This window comes from Aulonocara sp. 'chitande type north' Nkhata Bay, linkage group LG3 (genome assembly GCF_057382095.1).
Source record: "Aulonocara sp. 'chitande type north' Nkhata Bay isolate Kocher_YH1m ecotype deep benthic linkage group LG3, A_spYH_male_GT1.1, whole genome shotgun sequence".
Classification (NCBI taxonomy): domain Eukaryota; kingdom Metazoa; phylum Chordata; class Actinopteri; order Cichliformes; family Cichlidae; genus Aulonocara; species Aulonocara sp. 'chitande type north' Nkhata Bay.
Window position 1 is genome coordinate 46,435,661 of NC_141346.1, and position 25,601 is coordinate 46,461,261.

Consider the following 25,601-nt stretch of genomic DNA (forward strand, 5'->3'; position numbering starts at 1 on the left):
TGTTCATCTATTTAAAAAAAAATTATCTACATCTAATATAAAGAATCAAAAGGTCACATTTTTAAGAAAGAGGAAAAATCCATTCACTGAGAGAAAAAAAAGATTTTTCAGGGGGGAAAGAAGGTTTTTTTTTTTTCAGGGAAAAAAGGCTGAAGTACAGTGGGGCAAAAAAGTATTTAGTCAGCCACCGATTGTGCAAGTTCCCCCACCTAAAATGATGACAGAGGTCAGTAATTTGCACCAGAGGTACACTTCAACTGTGAGAGACAGAATGTGAAAAAAAAATCCATGAATCCACATGGTAGGATTTGTAAAGAATTTATTCGTAAATTAGGGTGGAAAATAAGTATTTGGTCACCTCAAACAAGGAAAATCTCTGGCTCTCACAGACCTGTAACGTCTTCTGTAAGAAGCTTTTCTGTCCCCCACTCGTTACCTGTATGAATGGCACCTGTTTGAACTCATCATCTGTATAAAAGACACCTGTCCACAGCCTCAAACAGTCAGACTCCAAACTCCGCCATGGCCAAGACCAAAGAGCTTTCGAAGGACACCAGGAAAAGTATTGTAGACCTGCACCAGACTGGGAAGAGTGAATCTACAATAGGCAAGCAGCTTGGTGTGAAAAAATCAACTGTGGGAGCAATCATTAGAAAATGGAAGACATACAAGACCACTGATAATCTCCCTCGATCTGGGGCTCCACGCAAGATCTCATCCCGTGGGGTCAAAATGATCATGAGAACGGTGAGCAAAGATCCCAGAACCACACGGGGGGACCTGGTGAATGACCTGCAGAGAGCTGGGACCAAAGTAACAAAGGTCACCATCAGTAACACACTACAACGGCAGGGAATCAAATCCCGCAGTGCCAGACGTGTTCCGCTGCTGAAGCCAGTGCATGTCCAGGCCCGTCTGAAGTTTGCCAGAGAGCACATGGATGATACAGCAGAGGATTGGGAGAATGTCATGTGGTCAGATGAAGCCAAAGTAGAACTTTTTGCTATAAACTCAACTCGTCGTGTTTGGAGGAAGAAGAATACTGAGTTGCATCCCAAGAACACCATACCTACTGTGAAGCATGGGGGTGGAAACATCATGCTATGGGGCTGTTTTTCTGCCAAGGGGACAGGACGACTGATCCGTGTTAAGGACAGAATGAATGGGGCCATGTATCGTGAGATTTTGAGCCAAAACCTCCTTCCATCAGTGAGAACTTTGAAGATGAAACGAGGCTGGGTCTTCCAACATGACAATGATCCAAAACACACCGCCCGGGCAACAAAGGAGTGGCTCCGTAAGAAGCATTTGAAAGTCCTGGAGTGGCCTAGCCAGTCTCCAGACCTCAACCCCATAGAAAATCTGTGGCGGGAGTTGAAAGTCCGTGTTGCTCGGCGACAGCCCCAAAACATCACTGCTCTCGAGAAGATCTGCATGGAGGAATGGGCCAAAATACCAGCTACTGTGTGTGCAAACCTGGTAAAGACCTATAGTAAACGTTTGACCTCTGTTATTGCCAACAAAGGTTATGTTACAAAGTATTGAGTTGTATTTTTGTTATTGACCAAATACTTATTTTCCACCCTGATTTACCAATAAATTCTTTACAAATCCTACCATGTGGATTCATGGATTTTTTTTCACATTCTGTCTCTCACAGTTGAAGTGTACCTCTGGTGCAAATTACTGACCTCTGTCATCATTTTAGGTGGGGGAACTTGCACAATCGGTGGCTGACTAAATACTTTTTTGCCCCACTGTATGTCAAATTATATAAGAACTGGACTGGTAATCACTAGTAACAGATCTTTGGATAAATCCAAATTTAAAATGTTTGTTTAAATTTGTTTGGGATGGAGATCTTGTCAAAATTGATGGAAATAGTATGGTTGGATTGGGTTCCACCATGCAGTACTATCTGGAAAGCATCTGATCTGATTGTTGAATGATCCCAAACCCACTGCCAACACACAATGAAACTCAAACTAAAAATCAGTCATGGATTGGCCTCCCCCCAGCCTGGACCTCAACACAATTGAAGCAGTGTGGGATCACACTGACGGGGAACAGAACAATATGCAGAAACCTCCAAAGATGAGCTTTGAATGTCCTTCAAGAAGTCTGGAGAACTATTCCTGAAGACTACCTAAAGAAATTACAATAAACTTCCTCATAGAGTTCAGGCCGTTTTGACGAATAAAGGTGGTCACACCAAATAAAGCTCATCGGGGTTGTTGTCTGTTTTTGCCTTATATGCTTTTTTCTAGATATGTTTGCACACATTTCAATAAATTGTTATTATTGTATTATTATTTAATTTCCCATTTTCATACTAAAATATAAAGAAGTAAGGGTTGGATCAAGATTTTTACGTAACGCTGTGTATTTTTTATCTGTAGCTTCTTAAGGAATGTAGAAATTCTGTCCCTGCAGGGACTTCACGCATATCCACCATAAAGACAAAATGCACTGTAGCATCTTTGTATTTGACAGTATTTCTCTGTTGTTTACCAGAGCAGCTGTTAATTAATGCTTTGTTTATCTTCTACAACCGTGCAGACAACACGCTCTCAACAGTCAACCTCTTGTTGTAGTTGTGCTCTGTAAATAAATATAGTAAGCAGGGGGATTTTTTTTTTAATAGGACTTCTACTTGACTTGTAGAGTATGTGCATGGCTGCACCTGCGTGTGTCTGTGCATCACACACACTTCTTCTTCTATTCTCTCTACTGCAAATCATCCTAAAAAGCTGCAGAAAAAATAAAGCTCAGTGAAAGCTGTTGGAGCGAGTCTCACTCTCGTGGCAGAATTCAACTGATTGTATATCAGCGTTTCTTTGTAGCCTGATGATGACATTGGTGAGCGAGGCTATTTTTCAGTTGGGAATGGAGCCTGTGCGTCATCTTATTACCACATGCAATGCAGCGCCCCTGCAATTCAATTTCAAGTACAGAGAAATAGTTACACTTTGACTTTAGGTCCCATCAAGGAAAACTTTGATCTTGCTGAGCTAAAAGTCAGGAACTCATTTATTTTATATTATATACATATATAACATTAAGCCAGAGTTCATTTTATTTTCATAAAGTATGCATCTGTGTCCCAACAACAGATGAACATATCACCAAATTAAAGATATAACAAATATCTAAATGTTTACATTTACATACATATCGATAAAATTAATTAGCTTATTTTTCCTGCTAGGACTCAATTCATAAATATTTGCTCATGCACTTCTAGATCAAGACTTTAAGAAAAAGAAAAAAGCAACTAGAAAAACATGGGTTACATTTTCCAGGATGATCACCAACGTAGTCACTGTTTCCCTTTGTCCTCGTTTTTTTGTTTTGTTTTGATTTTGCACATTGTTCAATGCCGTTCTCATTAGACGGACTGAGAGATCAGAAAGTTTATTTGTATTCATTTGATATGCTTGTAAAATTAGCTCATCCATGATAATAAAATCACACATCCAATTCAATCAAATGCAAAACTGGCCAGGCATGAAATTCCTTTTGGAGACCCATGAAGCGAGGCGGCAATAAGCAGTGCGGGGAATGAAATATACCTACGAACAGACGAATCGTGACTGATGGCATCGAAAGTATGAGATCTTAATCTAATGCCCAAGTCAGTGCCCTGGACTGTGAACTGTGAAAGCTCAGAAGATTCAGTCAGACGTGAGGACAATATTGTGTTATTTTCTATAGTCTGAGGTCAAGGTTTTTTTTTTTTTAAATAATAAATTCTCTCAAACCTTTAAGGTGACCCCTTGCTCAAATTCTGCCTCGAGATCAAGGCCCAGAACCAGAGGTTTCATTTGGTAGACGAGACCTGCTCGACAAAGCGCTATATCTAAAACAAAGCACCACTTGTGCTACAAGTGAATAACTTGTAAAGTCTGTTGTCAAGACAGATGACCTCATCCTTCCACCAAATCAAACTTGGAGAAGTTTGATTTGCTTCAAAACCCTGGATACCAAGGACAAAGGGCCAAACTTCTCATCATGGGAATCATGCCAGCTTCTATTAGTCTGGCTCGCCTTAAAAGCTTTCCTTCATTCTGCCAATGTCACTGGGATAGGGCAAGACAAGATGAGCTGTTTGACCCCAGAAGTTAAAAAATGAGCCACACTCTAGATTTAGTGATGGACAGAAGCTATTTAATAGCTGTAATTTAAGCGTCATTACTCTTTCTCTTTGTCCAGTTTGGGGTCCTAGTTCAACCACATCTAACTCCACAGTAGACAGGAGCAACTGAGTAAACGGAGACGATGACCTCCTATTCCAATACATAAATGAATAAATACACTAAAAACATTATAACCATGCTAGTGGCTCAGTGAGGCTGTATTGAGGCTCTTTGATGTACAGAGGTAAATGCTAACATGCCAATATTTTACTATTCTAAACAGCAAACAAGCTAAACACAGTGAGGATCATGTGAATTTCATTTTTTGTTTTTTATCAAAAATCAAAGAATTTGAATTTAAAATTCAAGTTTAGATTTTAAAAAGGCAGATGGAGAATTAGGAAATGATACTGCGCGTTGTGGAAGGCCGGACAGATCCCCATGTACTAAGAAGAAGTAAATAAAATAAAAAGGTTAGATAGTGCTCAATCACAATCAGAAGAGTTGCCTTTTGGTACTTTCTAGTGTAAGTTAAAGACCCTGCAATAACAGAAAGAAAACCCCAACAATCAGATAATCCCTTTCAAGCAAGCACTTGGTGACTGTGGGAAGGAAAAACTCCCTTTTAACAGGAAGTGACCTGTTTGGAAAGCCATCGGCTAGTTTGATAACTTCTGGGCTAAGACTTCTTGTTGAATTGTTGTCAGATGATATCAATGGTTTCATGACTGCAGTTTAGCAGTTGCAGTCTTTGTTTTGCTGTCCACACTGTCTGCTTACCTCCATCCAACCAAGACCTGCTTAAAGGTGGCATTATATGGTACTCAAAAAACGAAAACCAGAACACTTCCAGTACCAAATGGAAATTATGTCCCTTGCTAATAAATTCTGCATATATTCCTGATAAATCACCCAGAGGGGCAAATTAATATGTATGCCTTTTTCCTGGTGCTCAAAGAAAGCTGAAGGGGCCACCTGAGTTATTTGGATTCATCACTTCATCCCTTCCAGTGGCAAAATAGAGAATGTCTTTAAACGCTGTGAAATCAGGCAGCGTGAAGCACAAATTAAATCCCTGATCAGAACACTTCTTACCTCTTACACCATCTCCAGTGGAAACGAACTAATGGGAAAGATTTGCAGGGACTTGGCTAGAGCACATTGCAGGCAACAGGAAACTGAAGCCTCACGGGAACACCATCACAGGACTCTCACTATCCTCTTTCACAGCCAGATAATCTGGGTTGGGTTAATTCTGGGTCATCTTATTATGCCTCACACCAGAGATGACAAAGAAGTAAGCTGGGAGGGGGTGGAAGGGTTGAGGTATGACCTCATTATCTCTGACACAGTGAACCGTGTACCGAAGTTTAAATTTTCTGTGGTAAGCACTATTGGACAGTTTAACATTTAATGCAGGTTGAGCTGCTTCAGGAGACTTGGGTGGAAACACCCTTGCTCACTACAGCAGGTTGTAAAAGAATACATGAAATAAAATCAAAAGGAAAACAATGTTTTTGATGTGAAGAAAAAAGAGATATCCAAGAAAGAACAAAGCATTCCAAGGTGTACATTATGTATGGTGGCCTCGTCACTTACATTCTTGAAGCCGCGGTAAAGAATCTGTAGCTCCTTTCGGGAGAACCGCGTCTGTGCTTCGAGTTGTTCCAGGCCTTCTGGGCGATGGCGGACTGCCGATAGTTCCAGCTCGTCTTCGACGCTGTCTGGAGAGGAGAAAGAACAAGGTGAGACATGAAACGCGTCCTTGCAAATTTGTATTTTTGACACTAGAATTTTAGCTATCTTGTTACATTTTCAGCAAATAGATAATCAAATAAAACAAAAAAAACAACAAAAAGCTCCATTCACAATGCCAGAACTCAACATTTTACTACAAAATGTTATTGGCTCATGGGAAAATCCATTCAAGCGGATCAGTTCTGAAGTCCTTTCTTTGCCTCACACGCCACATTCCTTTATCGGACCCTTCACAAAACCAAACAAAAAACCTGAATGCTCTTTTCTTCTCTACAACAAACATGACAGCAGAAGTAATTAGAGTTTTTTTGAGACCCTGGAACACAACAAGCCCTCGTGGCAGAGAGCCTCTTCATGAAAGAGGGTAGCTGAACCCTGTGAAATGTTTTAATGGGCCTTTAATGATAGCAGATGCTGTCTGGGCACTGTCACCGACTGCACTGTCCTCACAGCACAGCGTTTGACTTGTCTTGTGCAGGGTCTCTCATATACCTCAAGTGTGACACACTAAGTGCCTCATTAGCTCGAAGAGGCTTATTACGGCCCACAGTCAAAAGGCCAAATCTTTAAACGGACCATAATTAACCTGTTGCTATGGAACAAAAGCTCCGCATCCGTTGGGGGATGTCAGCTGATATAAAGGAAATAAAAATGGCTATTTGATCTCATTCTCATCATCATATTAGTCCAGAAACTGTAGCATTACAGCGGTGTAATTAACAAATTTCTGTTCACCTGACCTGTTTAGCATCACATATTCTTTTTCACGTCACCGTGTAATTACGCCGAAACTAATCTGCAATATGCGAGTGTTTTGTTTCAGTGAAAGATGACAGTTTTGACTGTGAACAGCAGTAAAACATTTTTATTCCCTTCAGAAAAGAAAGAAAAGATTTCACGTTGCAGCTAAAATGCAGCTCCGTCAATCATGTGTGACTAAAGCCTGTACTGGCTGAGAAAAGACACAGAAACAAAAGAACATCTTAGACAACAGCAACAAAATCATCAGAGAGACAGAGTGAAGGGAGAGAGAGGGAGAGAAAGCCTTGGAAGAGCCACTTGCTTTGATTAGTGGAGGATGGCTTTTTGGCTGTGGAGCATGGAAAGAGCCTCATGAGTCGAGCTCTCACCCCGCGCTTGTGGACAATCTGAGGGTAACCTGGGAAATACAGCATTAGGTCTTGTGGGTTACCCAGGCAACCAAGAGCCTCAGAACACTGTAGGACGCTGGACATGCAAGACGTGAGGGTCTAAGTTTGGACATGAAGCTAGCTGTCTTCAGGACAACAACACAGTGTTTTTGCTCTGCAGCAAGCAGCCTCAAAAGGAGCTCGGCTTGTGTCATTTTGGCTGTTACTAATTAGCTTTTAACACAATGCATAGCACACTGATGAGTAGTTTTTAGCTATTCAAAATCCTCAGTATAGGTCAAAAAAAAGAAAGATGGATGAAAAGGAAAAGGAATTTTTCAACATTGTTCTGCTCATTCTGAGGAGAAGTTGTCATGGCAATATCTCCCTTCAAATGGGAAACTCATCCCCAACAACAGGTTGAACCATTTGCACCAAGGACGAAAAACTTATTTTACATCATGTGCCACCCACAACCCACGTAATTTTCAGATTAGAAGGCCCAGAGACACTCTCCTTCCTGTTACTGTGACGACTTTAACTGCACTTTTATACCAAGAGCTCTTAATATAAGGAAAGTATGACAAAAAATATGTCAGACGTTTGCTTTGCTTTAGCTTTTTTTGTTTGTTTTTGCTGTGGATATGTTGTAAAAACTTTAAATTTCTACAGTAGACAGTAGAAAACAGGACATTTTCTTGCATTTATCTGTTTATCTATTACTTAATTACTTTGGTGCATTATGAATGACCATGGAGGAGGTCTTTATCAGTAAGAAAAGCTGTAAAATTTATGAAAATGCAGTTAAAAGTCCAGCTTTTATGCAAACCTTCAAATTTCCCAAAGTCTTTACCAGGCCGATTTGGTCCCTAGGCCTAATGTTTGACACTCCTGAGCTACACTACACTTCTCTTAATCCAGCCGAGAAACATCTTAGTCTGAACCAACTGGCAGATCAACAGACATTTTTATTTACTAGCACTGCTGAAGTTATCTCTGAATTTACTTCACGGACAGTGCTCCTAACAGATAAAAACAAGACCAACGAGGAACTTCTTCTTCTGTTTAGCTGAAACAGTACAAAGCTACTCCCAAGACCATCTACGAACTGTCTTTGGATTCTGTGCTTTGTCTACTGAGCTAGTCCTTGGCTTTTAAACAGATGTGCCCTTATATCTAGATTTAGTTGAAAAGTAAAACAGAAAGAGTTGTCCTTTAGGCTGAGGTTTATTGCAAAGAGTGTTCAGGCCCTTTAAATTTACCCACTGAGCAATTTTATGTTGATTAGAGAAAGGCCTAAAAGATCTGTCAAAACCTGTAATTCCTACTTGTGTCAACAGTGTTTAGTCCATCGCCTTGAAGCTGCCAATTTTGGGGTTTGCAGAGGTGGTGAAGAGGAATGGCGTCTTTTTAACCTTTTTAACCAGATTTATACTTAAAGTAGCATCTTTGTAATGACCTGAGAAGATGGCTTTTCACTTTCCAAGAGAACAGATCTTAACAGTGTTTAGGTGTCTGTGAAAGTTGCTTTCAATGCCATTTTGGTGTAATTTTTTTGTGCAGTTTTGATGCAGGTTGGTGAAGCTATGAACTACAGGTTCAGGACTGCAGAAGTGTGAGATAGGACTAGTTCGCTGGTTACATTATTAATCAATCTCCAAGCACATTGTTCTCCATCAGTGTAAAAGACGGGCTCTGAATGTGATATGGAGGCTCATGACCTCGGGTCACGATGTAAGTTAATATCTCATCGGGTGTCATCTCTTCTCGCACATAATCAAGCTGGTTTCTTGACAAATGTGTTGCCTCCTCTTTAATTTAACAAAGTGGTGCATTCAAGGTAGGAATTGATGACCCCGCTACACACCCCAAAAAATCTTCTGTTGTATGCAAAACCAACGCGTGAATATGAAAGCCATTAAGTAATAAGTCCACAGTGTTGCCAAAAAAAACTCCATTTGCCCTCCCTCTCCAGGCTATTGTGAAAAATTTAGTTCAAGGTTTGACGGCAGCTGTGGGTGTTAAGACGAGTGCTGTGAACCATTTGTCAATTGTGCACCAAGCACAAGGCAGCTCTCGCAGGAGAAAACAGTAATAGAGATGTAGCTCATGGCATGTTTATAACTAACTAGTTAAGATGGCTGATGAGAGTTGCAAGAGGTCTCTATAAACCTGGGCTATAAAGGGATGTAGTAGTAACAATTACATCATTGTACAGAGGGCATGGAAATAGTGTCATAAATCTGCAGCCTACACCGTCATGAAGTGTAGAAGCAAACTGGAGGTAGAGGAAAGAGAGAAATGATCCTTGAAAAGGTTGTTGAATTAATGATAATTAATGCTAATATTATTCTTTTGGATCATCTACTGTTTGGATCAGATGTTGCAGCCAAGGCTGTATCATACTTGCTTTATTTGTATGAATTCATGTATAAGCAAAAGTGGCTGAATTGGAGGAGGAAGAAGCTCAACCAAGCTTAGCCTTAAGCGTGAATTTTTACTCCTAATTTTGCCAAATACTTATTCCACAGAGCTGGAAAGAAGCCCCGGCAGAGTCAATATTTAATGTGCCTCTGCCTTTTCAGCCTCACAGTGTATAAAGCATAAACAGTGCACACTGTGTTAATGGACCACAGGCAAACCGCAGAGTGTAGATGGTTAAAAGCTCTTAGGTCTGGCCACATAATGACCAACATTATTGTGCACAACAAACTTGTTTGCTGTGAAGAATCTCTTTCTGTTGAAGGCCGCTTCATATTGCCTCCTCTGATAACACAATAACTTTGAGATTTAGAGGATGAAGCTCTCATCTGTTCTCGTTACCTCGGTGACACACACACACCCTCCTACCTGAGTGGAGAGGAGACGTCTGAGTGCCCCCTCACTGAGGTTGAACTAGACAGATGTTGCTTTTGTTATCAAGATATATTGGTCTTGACAGCAAGCTGGCTTCATCTGGAGGCATTACTGTGCTCCAGAGAGGCACCTTTTTCTACCTTGGAGCTCAAGGACATCATGGAGAAGGGCCTTTAGTAGATTCTTTAGCAGCTGAACCGAGTTTAGGAGGCAGCGCGAACATTACAACGAATCTCGACTGTACTGAAGCGACAGGATGACTTAGCAAGAAGGCAATAAAAGCTGATCTCTAAAGTGGAACGGAGTAGAGCTTGAGTGACAGAGTGCTTAATCAGGCAAGAAAAGAGCAAACAGTCACGGCTGTCTGATTAAAAGTTGCCCTTTTATTTTATTGACAAAAAGGATTTGACGCTCGACTGTGTGTGATTCTGTGAAGAACAGCTCAAGCTGTGTCCTCCTGCCCCTTTGATAAAGGTTAAAGGTCGCACCTTTGCCGGTATTGCACCGCTTGTGTCCAGTTCATTAAAGGCAATAAAACCGCTGTTGTTGTCCTGAAGAATTAAGTATATCATGCAAGTCTAAACATTTACTTCACTGGTTTAGTTAATACGTGCCAACTCATACCGTCATGCCATACTTTTGCCTTCCTCGAAAGAAAAAAAAATGACCTTAGCAGCTTCTTGAGTGACAGCAGCTATAATAGTAGGCTCTGGCTGACTGTACAGCTCGCCAACAACGTAATTCACAGCCACCCCTGAACAGCAAAGCTGCCTTCACTATTTTGGCCTACAGCAATACAAGAGAATGAGACTGATGTCTCAGCAAAATGTAATTACCACAGACCATAGTGTAACACGCTTTGCAGACTAAACTAAAATGGTCTACCACACAGTATCTTCTTTGTCAATGCCCTGCAAAAACACTTATATCCTGAAGAACGAATGTCAGGATATTTCCCTTCCTCCCAGTTTGGACTGATCAATCACGGCCCCGCTGCTACAGTCCCTTAATGTTTATTATATCAGGACTCATTCATTCCAGAGTTATAAGGTCAAGCTGGAGGATAAAACTTTACTAAATCAATCGGGTCTATAAACCGAAAGAGAGGGACTAATAAATACTTGACACACAGACACAACTGCTTACTATCAATAACTCTTGGGTCAGTGCTGTTGAGCTTTCTGCTTCTTTGTTGTGGTAAGAGGGGGTACGTACAGTCTGAAGCTGCATACAGCCAAATGATGGCCTCGGGGAACACATAGGACAGATGAATTTAATACAGTAAGTGCAAAAGACCTGACTCCGTGTGGGGTTCAAATTAAAATGATTAAATTGGTCTTTAGTGGGGGAAGTCTGCATTTAATCTGTGTGAAATTGTCCAAGATCGTTTTTAATTTCAGCCACTGATAGGCTACATCAAAGCCTGGATTTTGCTTCCTCTCCAGCCGTCATTTACTTATTTGTTACAAGCTGCTTTTTATACGGTGACAGTCAAACACTGTGAACCAGCAACATGTGTCATTTTTAAAGACCTTCTATTTTGTGTGTGTGTGTGTGTGTGTGTGTGTGTGTGTGTGTGTGTGTGTGTGTGTGTGTGTGTGTGTGTGTGTGTGTATCTAAGATTAGGTCTTATATACTTTAGCTCCAGCTGCTTTAGCACAGTGGCGCCAAGAAGGCAGAGCTCACAAAAGTAGGCCATGACTCCAAGGGAGCACAACTTATCTTCTAGCACCAACAGTTAGATAGGGTTTTACAGGCATTAGAAATGCTGATGTGCACTTGTACTGCTTCAGTAGGTGGTCTGAAGATGACCGTGACTGGACTGGAGAGTTTTGGTTATAGATGATGGCCAACTTAGAACAAAAATACTGCATTTAGGCACGGAAAGTGAAAACCAAGGTCTGGACATTGAATAAAACCTAAATAACGGAGCTTCATGTTTAAAATGTAAACAACAGCAGGTTTTGGTTACTCACACAGATGCGCTAAAGCTAAATGCTAGTGTCAGTTAGCTAACATGCGCACATACTTATAACATACTTATCTTTTAAGTATCATGTTTTTACCTGCAGCCAAATTCAAAGATGCAGCCCTTGAATTTGGGCAATTAGTTTGCCATGTTAGCAACCTAAAATGTTCCTATTCAGCATTATACCCATTGTGCTGCTAGCTTAGGCTAACATTAAGCATGTAAACAGAAAAAGGGGGAAAGCTACATGACAAAAGCTGATGATGACAAAATCTCAAATTCTTTAATACATCAATGTTTACACATCCTTAAATTTATATTCATGAAAAGGATTGTTTTTCTGCCCTATTTTTGAGCCACGCTATACAAGACACTGTTCTAGATTGCTGATGCCATATAAACGTAGGGACAGAGAGAGCTGTTGATTCTGATTTTGAAAGATGGTGATTTTCACTCATTTCAAAGTCAGTGCTGGGAAATGAGACCAATGGTGTGGTGAGTAACCACAGTCCTTAAATTTTAAAAGAAAGTAATAACTCCCCCTCAACTCCACCATTTGGTTTTGGGCTATAAAATCATTGTTGGAAACATATTTTACACACTGTGGCAGAAAAGTACAGAGCTCCCCCAGAGGTTTTTTTTTTTTAATCCCTAGGGAAAGTTTTCTGTAGTGGAAACGTGACTTTAGATGCATGTGCAGCACATCCTTAACCTCATGAGACCTGAGCTCTTTTTTGGGATGCACGAGATGTAACCGGTTTGAGACACGGGGTCTCAGAGGTTAAAATAAATTAATATAGAAGGACGAAAACGTCATTTAAAGTAGCTACAAAAGATACCACAAATACACCACATGTACGGCTGGATCAAAAATTAATCATTATGTGGTGTTTTTAGTATCAGTTTCCATAACAGACTCATGTCATCATGCTAAATCTATAATAAACAGATGTAAAAAACAAAAAACAAAAAAACCCTTCTTATCAGATTGGCTTTAGTGCAGAACACTTCACTTTAACAGCAATAAATAAAGAGATAGAGAGAAGAAATAAACTCTTATGAGTTATTGCAGCTTTTCTGGAGCAATGAAATAACAAAGATCATGACAGAGACAGTAAATAAGTGATGTAAATAGCTCTTTTCAAAGCGTCACTTACTATCAAAACCTGCCTGAATAAATCTGACTTCCTCACATTCACCAAAGTAACCACTGAGACTGGCCATCGATAAGCTCCAGATGACAACCAAACTCAAATCTGATCTTATCTTAACCCATGCTAACTCCTAATATAGCAGGTTCTGAATCCTGGCAATGCAACACAAGAAACTGAGGGTATCAAGTTAATCACAAGGCTGTGCTGTTTCCTCTGTTGGCCTTTTAGGGTCAAAATATGCTAACATAACAGCAAGGTATGGATGACTGCAATGGTTGTCAAACACACTACTGACTCAGATATTAAATAGTTCATATCCAAGAGAAAATAAAATGAGTGAATTTTAAGTTTGTTGGCTTCCAGCATGATTTGATTCGATCATTTTTTTTAGGCACAATATGGTCAGCAGTGATTTTCTGGGATCCTCCAAGTCACCTGTATGAGTGATTGTATGTGGCGGAGGACACCAGTGCTGCTGTCGCTTCTATCTGCATCCTGATGTGTATCTGGTCGAGAATCAAACTGGTTTAAAAGAAGTAATTAATCGCTCTGCACAAAATGGGATTGTTTTACTAAGCTAGAGAGTTAGTGAGGCATTGGTTCACTGAAGTGCCAGTGATTCCAACGATATTGGATAGTCCGTCAACAAAAATATACTGCCTTTTCAACAACTTCTGCTTTATAGGTTTTCTGGGGTTTATAAAAAAAAATAATAATAAGCTCTTTACAAAGACAACAAATGACAACATGCCAGACATCATTTATTAAGAGATGGATGGTATTGGATATTTTGAAGTGTTTACTGTCCTCAAGCCAGGTTTTAAAGTCAGTGGTTCCCCAGGTGTTAATCTCTTAACACCTTAATCTGTCTCCTGGTGGCCTCGAGACAGATCAAAGTTGGAGTAGAGTCCGAGCAGCGCCACCTCTTATCAGCCAAGTTTTACATTACAACAAAACACACAGCAATTTCATGGCATCTGCAGGGTCAGTGCCAGCTTAATTTGACTGGATCTTAGATGCAGCACAGCTATTTGCTTTTCCTTAAACATGCTTCATATCATTGAATGAACCAAACAGAGGCAAAATGACAAGAGGCTGTAAAAAAGGATTGTTTGATTGGATGGTATTTAAGTCGATGCTAGTGACTGGTAATTGCCATGCTGGTTTGTCAATACCTCGATTTAAATTCTCTCATCTTTCTAAAGGTCACCTTGGTATTAGTAATAGTCTGTATATGGAACATTTACAGAAGGTCATACAGCCAATTGATGAAATTCAGAGGCAAAGCCTTTTCGGTCATATAAATCGAATCTACTCAGCCGGAGCCAGGGGCTAGGATGCTTCTTTTAAGCTCAGTGTTATTTGGCTGTAACGCTACCAGTGTTTAAGTCCCAAGGCTGCATGCTGTTTTTGGGGGACAAACGTGGCAGATACTTGGCAGCTAGCAATTAACTGAAATTATACCCAGAGACAAGGGACGAGGGCAGCAGATGAGCAGTGTCTGGCAGCCTGCGCTTGCATGATTGGCACGAGCCTAAAAAAAGGCCAATGTGATGTGAAACTGACCTGAAGTTACATCAACTCTGATGTCACAAGCTGTCTCCCAGCAGAATACTGAATTGCGCTAAGTGTTGTGTGGCTATGTTGATTTATTGCTCAAGATATGCTTCTGTCAACACTAAAACATCTGTTAACAGATGATACCTCTGGCGCAGATGCTAAACATAATGAGCATGCATTAGTGTAATGCTTGCATTACAGTATGTTAACACGTCGAGCGCAGCCAGATTATACAGATACGGGTAAACAGTTTTCAAGCTACAAAGCAGAGCAGTAAATGGGACTCGTGCTTATATGGTGCTTTTGTGCTTTAGCTGAACACTTAGAGCACTTTGTACTACAAGCATCATTCACCCATTCACACAGTCATACAGCAATTTATTCTGTGCTTTTTGGCACTTTCCCTAACATTCACGCGCACAATCACACTCCAGTGGATGAACTGGGGGCAACTTGAGTTGCAATACATTGTCCAAAGACACAACAAGCAGACTAGAAGATGCAGGGGTTAAACCACCAACCTTCCAATTGATACACAACCTGCTCTACCTCTTGACCCGCAGCCGCCCAGTGAAGCAGAAGGTAAGCAGAAGGTTACTGGGTTGATGCCAGACTAGGTAAGTCTGGCATCAACTTAGATGGGGGTGATGTCACTGCATCAAGACAGTTGTCCCTGCTACAGTAGTAACATTGGAAGAACAAGGAAAAACTGGATTTCTTTTGCTTCTAACAAGGTCGAGTCATCCATCACTAGTAATTCAGCCCGGTCACAGCAGATGGCCGCCCCTCCCTGAGCCTGGTTCTGTCGGAGGTTTCTTCCTGTTAAAAGGGAGTTTTTCCTTCCCACTGTCGCCAAAGTGCTTGCTCATAGGGGGTCATATGATTGCTGGGGTTTTCTCTGTATGTATTATTGTAGCGTCTACCTTACAATATAAAGCGCCTTGAGGCGACTGTTGTTGTGATTAGGCGCTTTATAAATAAAATTGAATTGAATTCAATGTCTAGTTGCAACCCATTCATGGATAGTGCCTGATCCTCCATGAATTGCTTATTTACCAAGTTATAAATACATAAAGTAATAGCACAGATTGAATGATTTACTACTCTTTGCATGCACTGCCATCATCTTGGATTGTAAAGTCGAAGATTGCAGGACATGTCTATGGAACGCCAGGACTGCCATAATGAATTAATTAAATACACCATTAAATAATTAATTAAATGTGTCAATAATTAATTAAAATTGGAATTAATTAATTAAATAAATAGTTATGACACATGTAATTAATTAATTATTGACACATTTAATTAATTATTTATGTATTTCACATTTTAATTAATTATTGACACATTTAATTAATTAATTATTGACACATTTAATTAATTATTTATGTATTTCACATTTTAATTAATTATTGACACATTTAATTACTTATTTATGTATTTCACATTTTAATTAATTATTGACACATTTAATTAATTATTGACACATTTAATTAATTATTTAATGATATATTTATTTATTTCATTTTGGCAGTCCTGGCGCCTGGCTCTCGTCATGAAATAATTTTATCTGTCAGCCTCACCCATCAAACTCAGGGGGCGGGGTTAACGCTGCCCATGCAGCTTCTCTAACATTTGATTGGTTGCCGTGCAAAGTAAGTCAAAACAGGTCGATCCTAGATAATCGATTGCTTGTGTAGACTTGGGGCAGCCAGTTATCCCAGAATGCAGATCAAATCACAGGCAGCAATGGTGGTGGTGTAGTTTTAAAATACCCCGTTTTTCTGTCACCAGCTACACTTTTAACAGTGTTTTAGCCGCGAATGTCGCGACGTATGTCTGGTCAGGTTGTCAACATAGAACATGTTTGCAAAAGTGCTCAGATGTTTTCAGAGATTTCACTAGCTCTGCTAACAGTTAGCATGCAGAGCGCACCGAGGGGGTTACGTTAACCGGTTTGTTTACATATTCCACTCTCCGTGTTCCACATGTTGCATTCGCAGATTCTCATTTTCACCGAACGATCGTCTCTTTCCGCCTGGTCTTGTGTCTCTGTGCTTCTGTAACATAAAGAACGAGCTGACATTTTTCTCACGAAACCAGCGATCAGCTCAACAGACCCTCAGTTTACCTGCATGCATCCTCCTCCTCATCTGTCAGCTGTTTAACACCTGCTGCTAATTCAACAAACACGCCTAGTTACCTGGTGATAGTCACAGTTTAACTGGGCAGCCGGTGCTCGATATAACGCAATGTCAGCGCATTTTTCTGCACAAGATAAGTAAATATAGTATTTTCCCCGAGCGCAGAGCTGCTGGAGCTTGTTTCCTTACAGAGCACTTTATAGGCGAACAGCTTTATCAGCGGCTGATGTCCAATCACCAGCACACAGCTTTCAAACCTCAGCTGAGTTTTAGCTCTCAGTGGTTAAACGCTGGACTTCATTCACTCAGGTTCTGTCTGTCGGGTCACGTTTACTTCGCTGTTTTATTTACAACTGAGCAAATCGGTTTGGCTGAGGTTAAAGTTACGTTTCATAACTGCATAGTTTCACAGACGTTTAATGGTTCACTGGCACATGTGTTAGACTGAACTATCATCTAAATATCATCTGTTTTTTAATAGTTATTCAACTGTATTCTAAGCACCAGCTGTCTGTTAGAATGTGATTTTTTTCTCTCTCTGTTGGCAGAGGTATAAAAATGCGCAGGAAAATCTGACGTGCATGGCGAACTTCACCGACGATATTTAGGGAGGAATAAACACACATCAAACATAAATGAACCATTTGCCTGTCTCCATAATTGAGAGCATTTTCTCTTCTTATGTCAACACTCTCTCTCTCTCTCTCTCTCTTTTTTTTTTTTTTTTGCTTTTTCGGTCATGTTATGTTTACCTGTCAAAGGCTTGTTACAAACTATGAAACACATTGTGCAGACTTCTGGATGTTAGAAGAAAACGAATACTGCTCATGAATGAGACTAAAGGCAGGAAGGTGTCCTTTAAAACTAAACATGTTAATAGGACCTCCCTGTTTATATCATAGTTTATGATATAGCACGTGTATTTCAGTAATAGCCTGCTGAGGCCACTATACGTGCTGGCCTCATATCAAATGTGAAGGCAGACTGAGTCTATGTTTGACGTTTTTTATATCTAATCTTCCTTTTCAAACATTTAAACAGCAGCGAGTCTGCAGCTGAGGGAATACAAACTCAAATTGTCGGAACAGGTTTGCTCGTTTCTTGGATTCATTTGGTGATTTATTAAATGTATAACTGTTATTCTAATCTGCTGCTGAGTCTCTTACACTTTTCTTTATGCTGTATATTTTCACGTCTCTGGAATAGTTGGCAGTTAGATAGTCAGCTGGGAAACTTTGTGTTAACTCATGGAGCTGAGGATATCGTGGATATGCTGACCTCGCTGCGTGGTGTACAGAGCGAGGTCAGCATGATTAATATTCACAATAAAAATATTAGCCGAACATCATGAAGTCTGTATGTGTTTCATAGTGTCGAACAACCTTTGTACAGTTAAAGCCAGCAGTTACTACATGACGGAAACACCAACGTTATCTCTTTTATGTGTTTATACACAGGTCACGCTGATTACTGAACAAAAACCCAAAGATCAGATGTTAAACAGATTTATTTGCTCTCTCTCCTCCTTAAACATGTTTTTAATGTTAGTTATAATTCAGAATTGGCGACTGAAACACGTAGGACACATAAGAACATCAGGAAATAAAACATCGATAAATATAACCTCAGTAAAAGAAGTCAGCGGGGGTTACTACAGCTGTGTACCGGGGCCTGCGCTTTGTCGGTGGGATTGCTTGCGAGGCGAGCGGGTCTATCCCACGCTTTGCCGTGAGACTGGGACGACATCTCCGAAATCATCGAAGCACTTTTGCAAAGAGGCTGTATCTTGACAAACTGACCAGACACATGAAGATTAAACCACTACATTCTCGGCTAAAAAAATATTAAAACGGTATTTGGTAACACACAAACAGGGTTTTTCAAAGCTCAGTTCTGTTAGCTTCCACATGCCGGTTGTTGTGTGCTAGAAACAATGGCCACCAGGCCAAAGCAATGGTTTTGACTCGATCAGCGTTAACCCCGCCCCCTGAGTTTGATGGGTGAGGCTGACAGATAAAATTATTTCATGATGAGAGCCAGGCGCCAAGACTGCCAAAATGAAATAAATAAATATATCATTAAATAATTAATTAAATGTGTCAATAATTAATTAAATGTGTCAATAATTAATTAAAATGTGAAATACATAAATAATTAATGAAATGTGTCAATAATTAATTAAAATGTGAAATACATAAATAATTAATTAAATATGTCAATAATTAATTAATTAAATATGTCAATAATTAAAACGTGAAATACATAAATAATTAATTAAATATGTCAATAATTAATTAATTAAATGTGTCAATAATTAATTAATTAAATATGTCAATAATTAATTAAAACGTGAAATACATAAATAATGAATTAAATGTGTCAATAATTAATTAATTACATATATCATAACTATTTATTTAATTAATTAATTCCAATTTTAATTAATTATTGCCACATTTAATTAATTATTTAATGGTGTATTTAATTAATTCATTATGGCAGTCCTGGCGTTCCATAATGTCCAGCTCTCCAAGCCAGAAATTCAATTTGGGGGGGCAACTCAGAAGTTAACAAATGGAACATAGCATAATGGCTAGTTTATGGTGACTGCATTCACTGTGTCCCATACCAACTGGGACATCGTAGCCCTGTCGCTTGAGGCGTGCAGGACTCCCTGCAGTCTTCTCCTAAATGATAGGTGTTGCCACTCAAAATAAAGTTCCGCATTAGCGATGATGTGGGAGTAGAGGGAGTCAGAAAGTCTTAGCTTTTCGGACTGTTGCAACGTTTCCTTCTGTATAATCTGGGAATCTCTGAGCTCCTGTACTTAAATATCACTGACATGGTGGTAAAGGCTCACGACAAGACCAAACGACACTAAAGAATGGAACACACCAGTAATTGTGAAGTCAATTTCAGTGCGTGCTGGAGGGCATTCAAATGTGGTATCTACTCAGATGAAAGTGACACCATGTATATTCAACTCGGAACACAGCTGTTTGGGGAAATACATACTGAACTTTGGAAATATGCCAAGTAATAAAACTTAATAGCAAAGAGGTTGAAAGCAGAGCAAAAGCACCAATGAATCCATCATCTCCAGATCCGCCAGCAGACAGATTTTGCCTCTACCTGAAGCACTCTGAACACCAGAGCTGCCAGCAGTGGACATCTGCTGATTACAACACATTTTTTTTCCATGTGTAAGATCTGCAGATGCAAGTCAGTGAGAGATAAGTAATTGAAACGCAGGCCTCATGCTATAGCAGATAAATGAGAGGAGCAAAGAGGGAGGTGGATACAGACCTGCCATTTGTTTCCATTTTGGTGGTCACAAATACAAATAAGCTCTGAGACCAGAGTCAGCCAAAGCGATATGTCATTTCTGTTATTTAATAAAACAGTTTCTTATGGCAGGCAGGAAAAATGGCAGTGTAATCGCTGTAGTAATAGGAAGGAGTTGGAGGGCAAGGTCAGTCGAGCAAATTTCTTAGACCACATGGAACAGTGCAAACTCTTTTTGCTGAGATATGAATTTATTTATCCAGAGACATATTAAAAATTCTGCGTCATGCTGCCAGTAATGAAAAGAACATCCAAACGAGCCAAACCAAGGAGACCGGGAACGGATCCGTGTGAACAGAAGCCTTGACTATTCCCTTTACAGCAGGTTAGCTATTACAAGACAGAAGGCAAAATATCTCCAATTACAGTGGCTCTTTACTGGCACCAGGAACACATTATCCAATGCTTTCCACCATTAGTACAATTTGCTACAGCTTCTATGTTGCCTAATGCAATAATAGTAGTTTTAATTAGTTTAAACAAGCGGATACCGAAGACATGTAGGAACTAATTTTTCATGCTGAGTATGGCCAGGACCATAAAAAGCTGTCCTTTCCTGTTCTGACCTGAGTGTGAGTGACTGCACTGACTGGTGGTCTGGGAACCGGATGGCAAGGTTCTTTATGAGCGAGAGCGGACTCTCACGCCGGCCATAATGACACACCATCACCATTTATTGGAATCTGGGGGAAAGAGCAGTCTATGTTTTTAATTGCAATCATTTGTCATGTGGAAGTGCTTCAATAATAGTCTGTCTCTGGGAAGGCGTTGCTACAGCAGTGGAAGGAAAGGAACTTTGCCCTTTCTTCTCCAATCATTTTAAAGATTATAAGATGGGACAAGGGAGGGAAAAGGAGGTTTATCATACTTCAGCTCCAAAGATTAGAGCTTTCACGCCAAGAAAAAAGGATACCCGGAGAAGAGATGGTCTTTATGACTAACTTCAGAGTGAGTCATCCTTATTCCAGCTGCTGACACTGACGCTACCAGTCACTCAGAAAAGTGCATCAATGGATTAATGGATTTTACCCCAGACAATGTTTACAGTGTAATTCACATCAACAGTGAGATGCCAAAACAAACTTTTGAACTCACATCCAATTTTCTTCATAAACTGCGGCTCAGCCAAAAGACGTGATGTGATCACTTGAAGGGGAACAAAATGGCCCCAATAGTTGATTAACGTTTTACTTACTTCCTCCATTATTTCTCTGACAGTGAGGCTTTTACTCTGCCACCGCTATTGTGATGAAAAGGAAGTAGCCAGCTGGGATGATTTATGGTCTGCAACACCAGCCAATAAGATCCAAATGAGCTAAGTGATTTTTTTTCCTTCCTTTTTATTCAAATATAGAAAAGTATTATTTCATGTGCTCGGACTACATTAACATTTTCCTGTAGCTTTACAGCTGATGATGTATGATATTTCATCAGACTCAGTGCAAATTCAGACTTGTCCTTGCTCAGCAAATGGTTTCAATATAACAGAGGAATCTCTCGTGATATGAGATTGGTTTGCGAGAGGTACAATTCAGCACTTTATATTTCCCAGTGTCCCAGTTCTTTTTACAATAGTGCACACCACTAAATTCTTCCAAAAAGCCCTGCTGTTCAGTTAGTCGAGGAGTTAAAATCAAAACAAATAGAAGAAACATCAGTTGTGCCCAAACATGCAGACCCACCTCCCCCAGCTTCCACCCACAAACAACAAAAAAATAAATCCTCAGTGAAATTAATGGGGACTATAAACTCCACTGAATTCACAATCAACCACAACAAGAAACATGCATTATGAATAAGAACTGATGTCCTTGGTTTAATTATGGACAATACTGTTGCTGGAATGATTATTCATTTTGCAGGCTAATTAAAGCCAGAAACACGCTGAATGAGCACGCTTGTTGTGCAGCCTTGATTAAAAAAAAAGAAAAAAGGGGGAAAAGCACGTGCAACTTCAAAGGTCTAGAGATGGTTGAAAGAAGCAAGGCTCAAGCTTAAATTAACCCCAAAAAATGCAACACCAAATCCTTAAAAACCTCTTAATGTATTCACAAGACAATATGCTTTGGAGGTTGTGTCCTACATTGCTGCGCTGTATGTACAGGTCATTTAATTAAGTGAATCTTTAAGTATATATTGTGCCTCCTGCTCACTCGTCCATGGGGAGCTTTTTCATGCTGCCATCACCTATCTCGCAGCATATATATCCTTGCCTCAGAAGCATGCAGCTTACTTTTATCACCACTTATTACCAGTGATGTTTTCATCAAGATTGATTGCTTGTGTGATACTTGCCCTTGCTTTAAAGTAAGTCCTCTTACTTCCACTAAGATCCACTGCCAGGCCTTTCTTGCCTCAAAAGACACCATGAGGACCGGTAACGCAGCACAGGTGGTTGCTCTAAAGCATAGAAAGTAGCTAAAGGAAAATTAGACCATTTGACTGTTTAAATTTACTGCTGAGTGGATGAGAGATTAAAGCGCTACAAAACACTTTACACTTCTTTACCTTTGACTGGATTTGTTTCCAATCTTTTAAAAGTTTGCCTGCTGGAGTAATTATTAGATTTATTCCCACAATGGACACAGCCAAATGAATTTACTGAAAAGACTGTAAATGCCATCCATCATAACAAAAAGGATGCTAAACACTTCTGACCCAACTTTGATGATATGTGACTTAAACAAAACAATCCCATAATAAAGATGCACTAAACCATCTACGATGTCCAAAAAACAACGCGTTTGAATGAAAAATGAACGCAATGCACTTAAAAAAATGAAGAATACCTTTTTGGTATTTTACAGTGATATAAATCCCTCACAGGCTGTATGCCTTAAACAATATCATAAGTATGTGTACAGACAATGAAGACATAAAGACCAACACAGTTAGCTGTCATTCTCCTACTGCAGGGGTCGGCAACCGAAGGGTTAACTGATGGCTCGACCATAGCTGGACTGGCCATCGGGCATACCGGGCATTTGCTCGGTGGCCCGGTGACTTTTTTTCCCCTTTGTAACGGTAAAACACTGAAAGGTGGTGGATTGGCCAGATTCTGGTCGGTGTGTAAAAATAACTCAGTTGTTTGGTGGCGGGTATGGCGGAGCTTCCTCAGATTCAGTAAAATTAGCAAGTGGTGGAGGCCAGCAGGTGGATGAGAGAAAGGGGAGGCAGGAGGAGAGACCCGAGGCAGCCGCCAGTCCGAGTGTCAGGTGAACTGAGCTTCAGGTAAGAAGTTATGACCTGCAGTCTATCTGGGTCAGATATAAACCAAGTTTAGGTGGAGTTTATTTTTGTTGTGCTGACTTTTTACAGTCAGCTACAATAACTCGTACTGCGTACTAGCTAGCATGACGGAGTTTCTATACTGCTGGGTGGGTGCTATGATGTTACTTACTGATAGTGAACTTTATTTAATTCATAAGGTTAGTTAGTAGAGTTGCCAACCGTCCCGTAAAAAGACGGAATCGCCCCGTATTGAGAGAAAATATTACGCGTTTCGTGTTGAGGTGAAAAGGAACAGTTTGTCCCGGACTTCAGCTAGAATGAAAAAAGGACACAAGGCTGGAGTTATTCTGTGTCTTTGCTGCACAGCTGCCTCTTCTTCTCTCATCTCCCCCTCCCTCTCCTGTTGCTACTTCAATCATGAAACTGATCAATGATCAGCTGATCGGCTTTTCTCTCTTGTTTGTTTATCGCCCACTTTGCACCAGAAAGAGGAAACCACCGGATGTCGCGCTAAACAACAGCAGCACGTTTAAACTTGATCAGCTGTTGTTAGAATTTATTTAATATTACTTTCTACTATCAGCTGATGTTTGCTGGAGCCACAGCTGTAAAAGCTGCTGGTCATGATATCGGTTTGGTTATCTGGTGAGAGGGAAACATGAAGATGTCCTTACTGAATCATCAGAGCTGAACAGGTGATGGAGAAACAGGTTTACTTTTTAGGTGACATGAATGAGTTGAAGGGAAGTTATGAACTGTTTCTGAGAGACAAATAACACCAGGATCCTTTTCTACGTAGCTGACAGCTGGTAACTGTGCAGGGGCGGGTCTAGCAAAGTTTTGCCAGGGGGGGCAGGTAGGGCATTAACAGGGGAAAGGAGGGCACAAATAAATACTTTCTTATTCTCATTTAAAATGTCCAGCTTTTATTAAATAATTATCTGAAGCTTACAACCAAAGTTTTTATCTGACGTAAAATGTATAGAAATCATACATATAGCATCGAAGTAGCTGGAATCCATAGATGTGCGTGTTCATGGAGCTTGTATTGTCACCTGCTGGACATCACTACCTGACAAGTTTAACTGTCTTCAGAACATTGCAAAGGCCTTATTGACAGTATTTGGCTCTACTTATCTGTGTGAGCAGATTTTCTCTCACATGAGTGTCCTCAGGTGGCCGTCTGAATGCTGGACACTTGGAGACCTCTGTCTTTGAGTGGGAGACCAGAGATCACATTAACACACATTAACATAGTTTATTTTTCTTATCATTGTTGTGAGGAGACCATCAATAGCATTTGTATTTTCTGTATTTTCTGCCAACATCTGCGAACAAATATAATTCTATAAAGTGGTCCTATATAGTGTGTAACTGTTAATAAAGAGCATTATTAAATTTATTGCTAATGCAATCATATGGCACATTGACTTCTGAGGAAATTTTAAATGGCACTCGCCATCAGAAAGGTTGCCTACCCCTGTCCTACTGTATGGCCAGCTTCATGCCGAGATGATGTGATTATCAATGACAGGCATGTCAGAACAGCTTGATCATAAATAAATGCCACCAAACAGCAACAGAAAGGTCACTCATAATTTTGGATGATAAAAATTCACCAGCTGTGGGTTCCAAAGATTTTTACGCAGCAGGCTTTAGACATCTTGCTGCTTATTAACATTAGCTGAGCACGATTATAACACTCAGCAAAGCTTGGTTGATCCTTAACACCCAATCAAAGAAATCTGAAACAAAAGCGGTGTCACAATGAGCTCTAACTATATTTGCGCTATCAGCATTTTCATCTTCTTAACTTAGCACATTGATCTAAAATGTGTTAGTTATGTTTAACAAAAGGTGTTCACAACCTAAAGCAGTGGAAATGGACAGCAGGACATAAAAATTGTCTAAAGACAATTAATGCAGTATCTGTAGAGATATTGAAATGTAAACCAACTGGTGGTGCTTCAACTGGCTTCATCCATGTGACTGTGCATCCATTTTCTTCCCCCTTTCCAATTCAGGGTTGGTGAAGCCTATCCCACCTGTCACAGGAGGAGAGGAGGGGTACACCCCACACAGGTTGCCAATCTGTTTGCAGAACTAACGCATAGTGTCTTTTCTCCCGTCTTCCTCCCCTCAGCCCAAATGGTGGCAGTAGATGTGATCCATCCCTGAGCCTGGTTCCATCAGAGGTTTCTTCCTGTTAAAAGGGAGTTTTTCCTTCCCACTGCCGAAAGCTTGCTCAAAGGGGATCGCCTGATTGTTGGTGTTTTCTCTGTATTATTGTAGGGTCTTTACCTTTCAATTTGCCT

At 40.2% G+C, this 25,601-nt stretch overlaps 1 protein-coding gene across 8 annotated transcripts in view; it reads right to left on the reverse strand.

Moving 5' to 3' along the window:
• The window catches only part of kcnip4a (potassium voltage-gated channel interacting protein 4a), a 175,499-nt gene that overhangs the window by 12,499 nt on the left and 137,399 nt on the right, over positions 1 to 25,601 (reverse strand). For 6 of the 8 annotated variants that reach the window (XM_086283518.1, XM_086283491.1, XM_086283482.1 and 3 more), the window contains one exon: positions 5,736 to 5,860. In XM_086283518.1, the coding sequence (XP_086139644.1) occupies positions 5,736 to 5,860 (125 nt within the window). Of the gene's footprint in view, positions 1 to 5,735; positions 5,861 to 6,957; positions 7,272 to 25,601 lie in introns of those variants that run through there. The other 2 variants (XM_086283463.1, XM_086283473.1) reach the window with 2 other exon arrangements.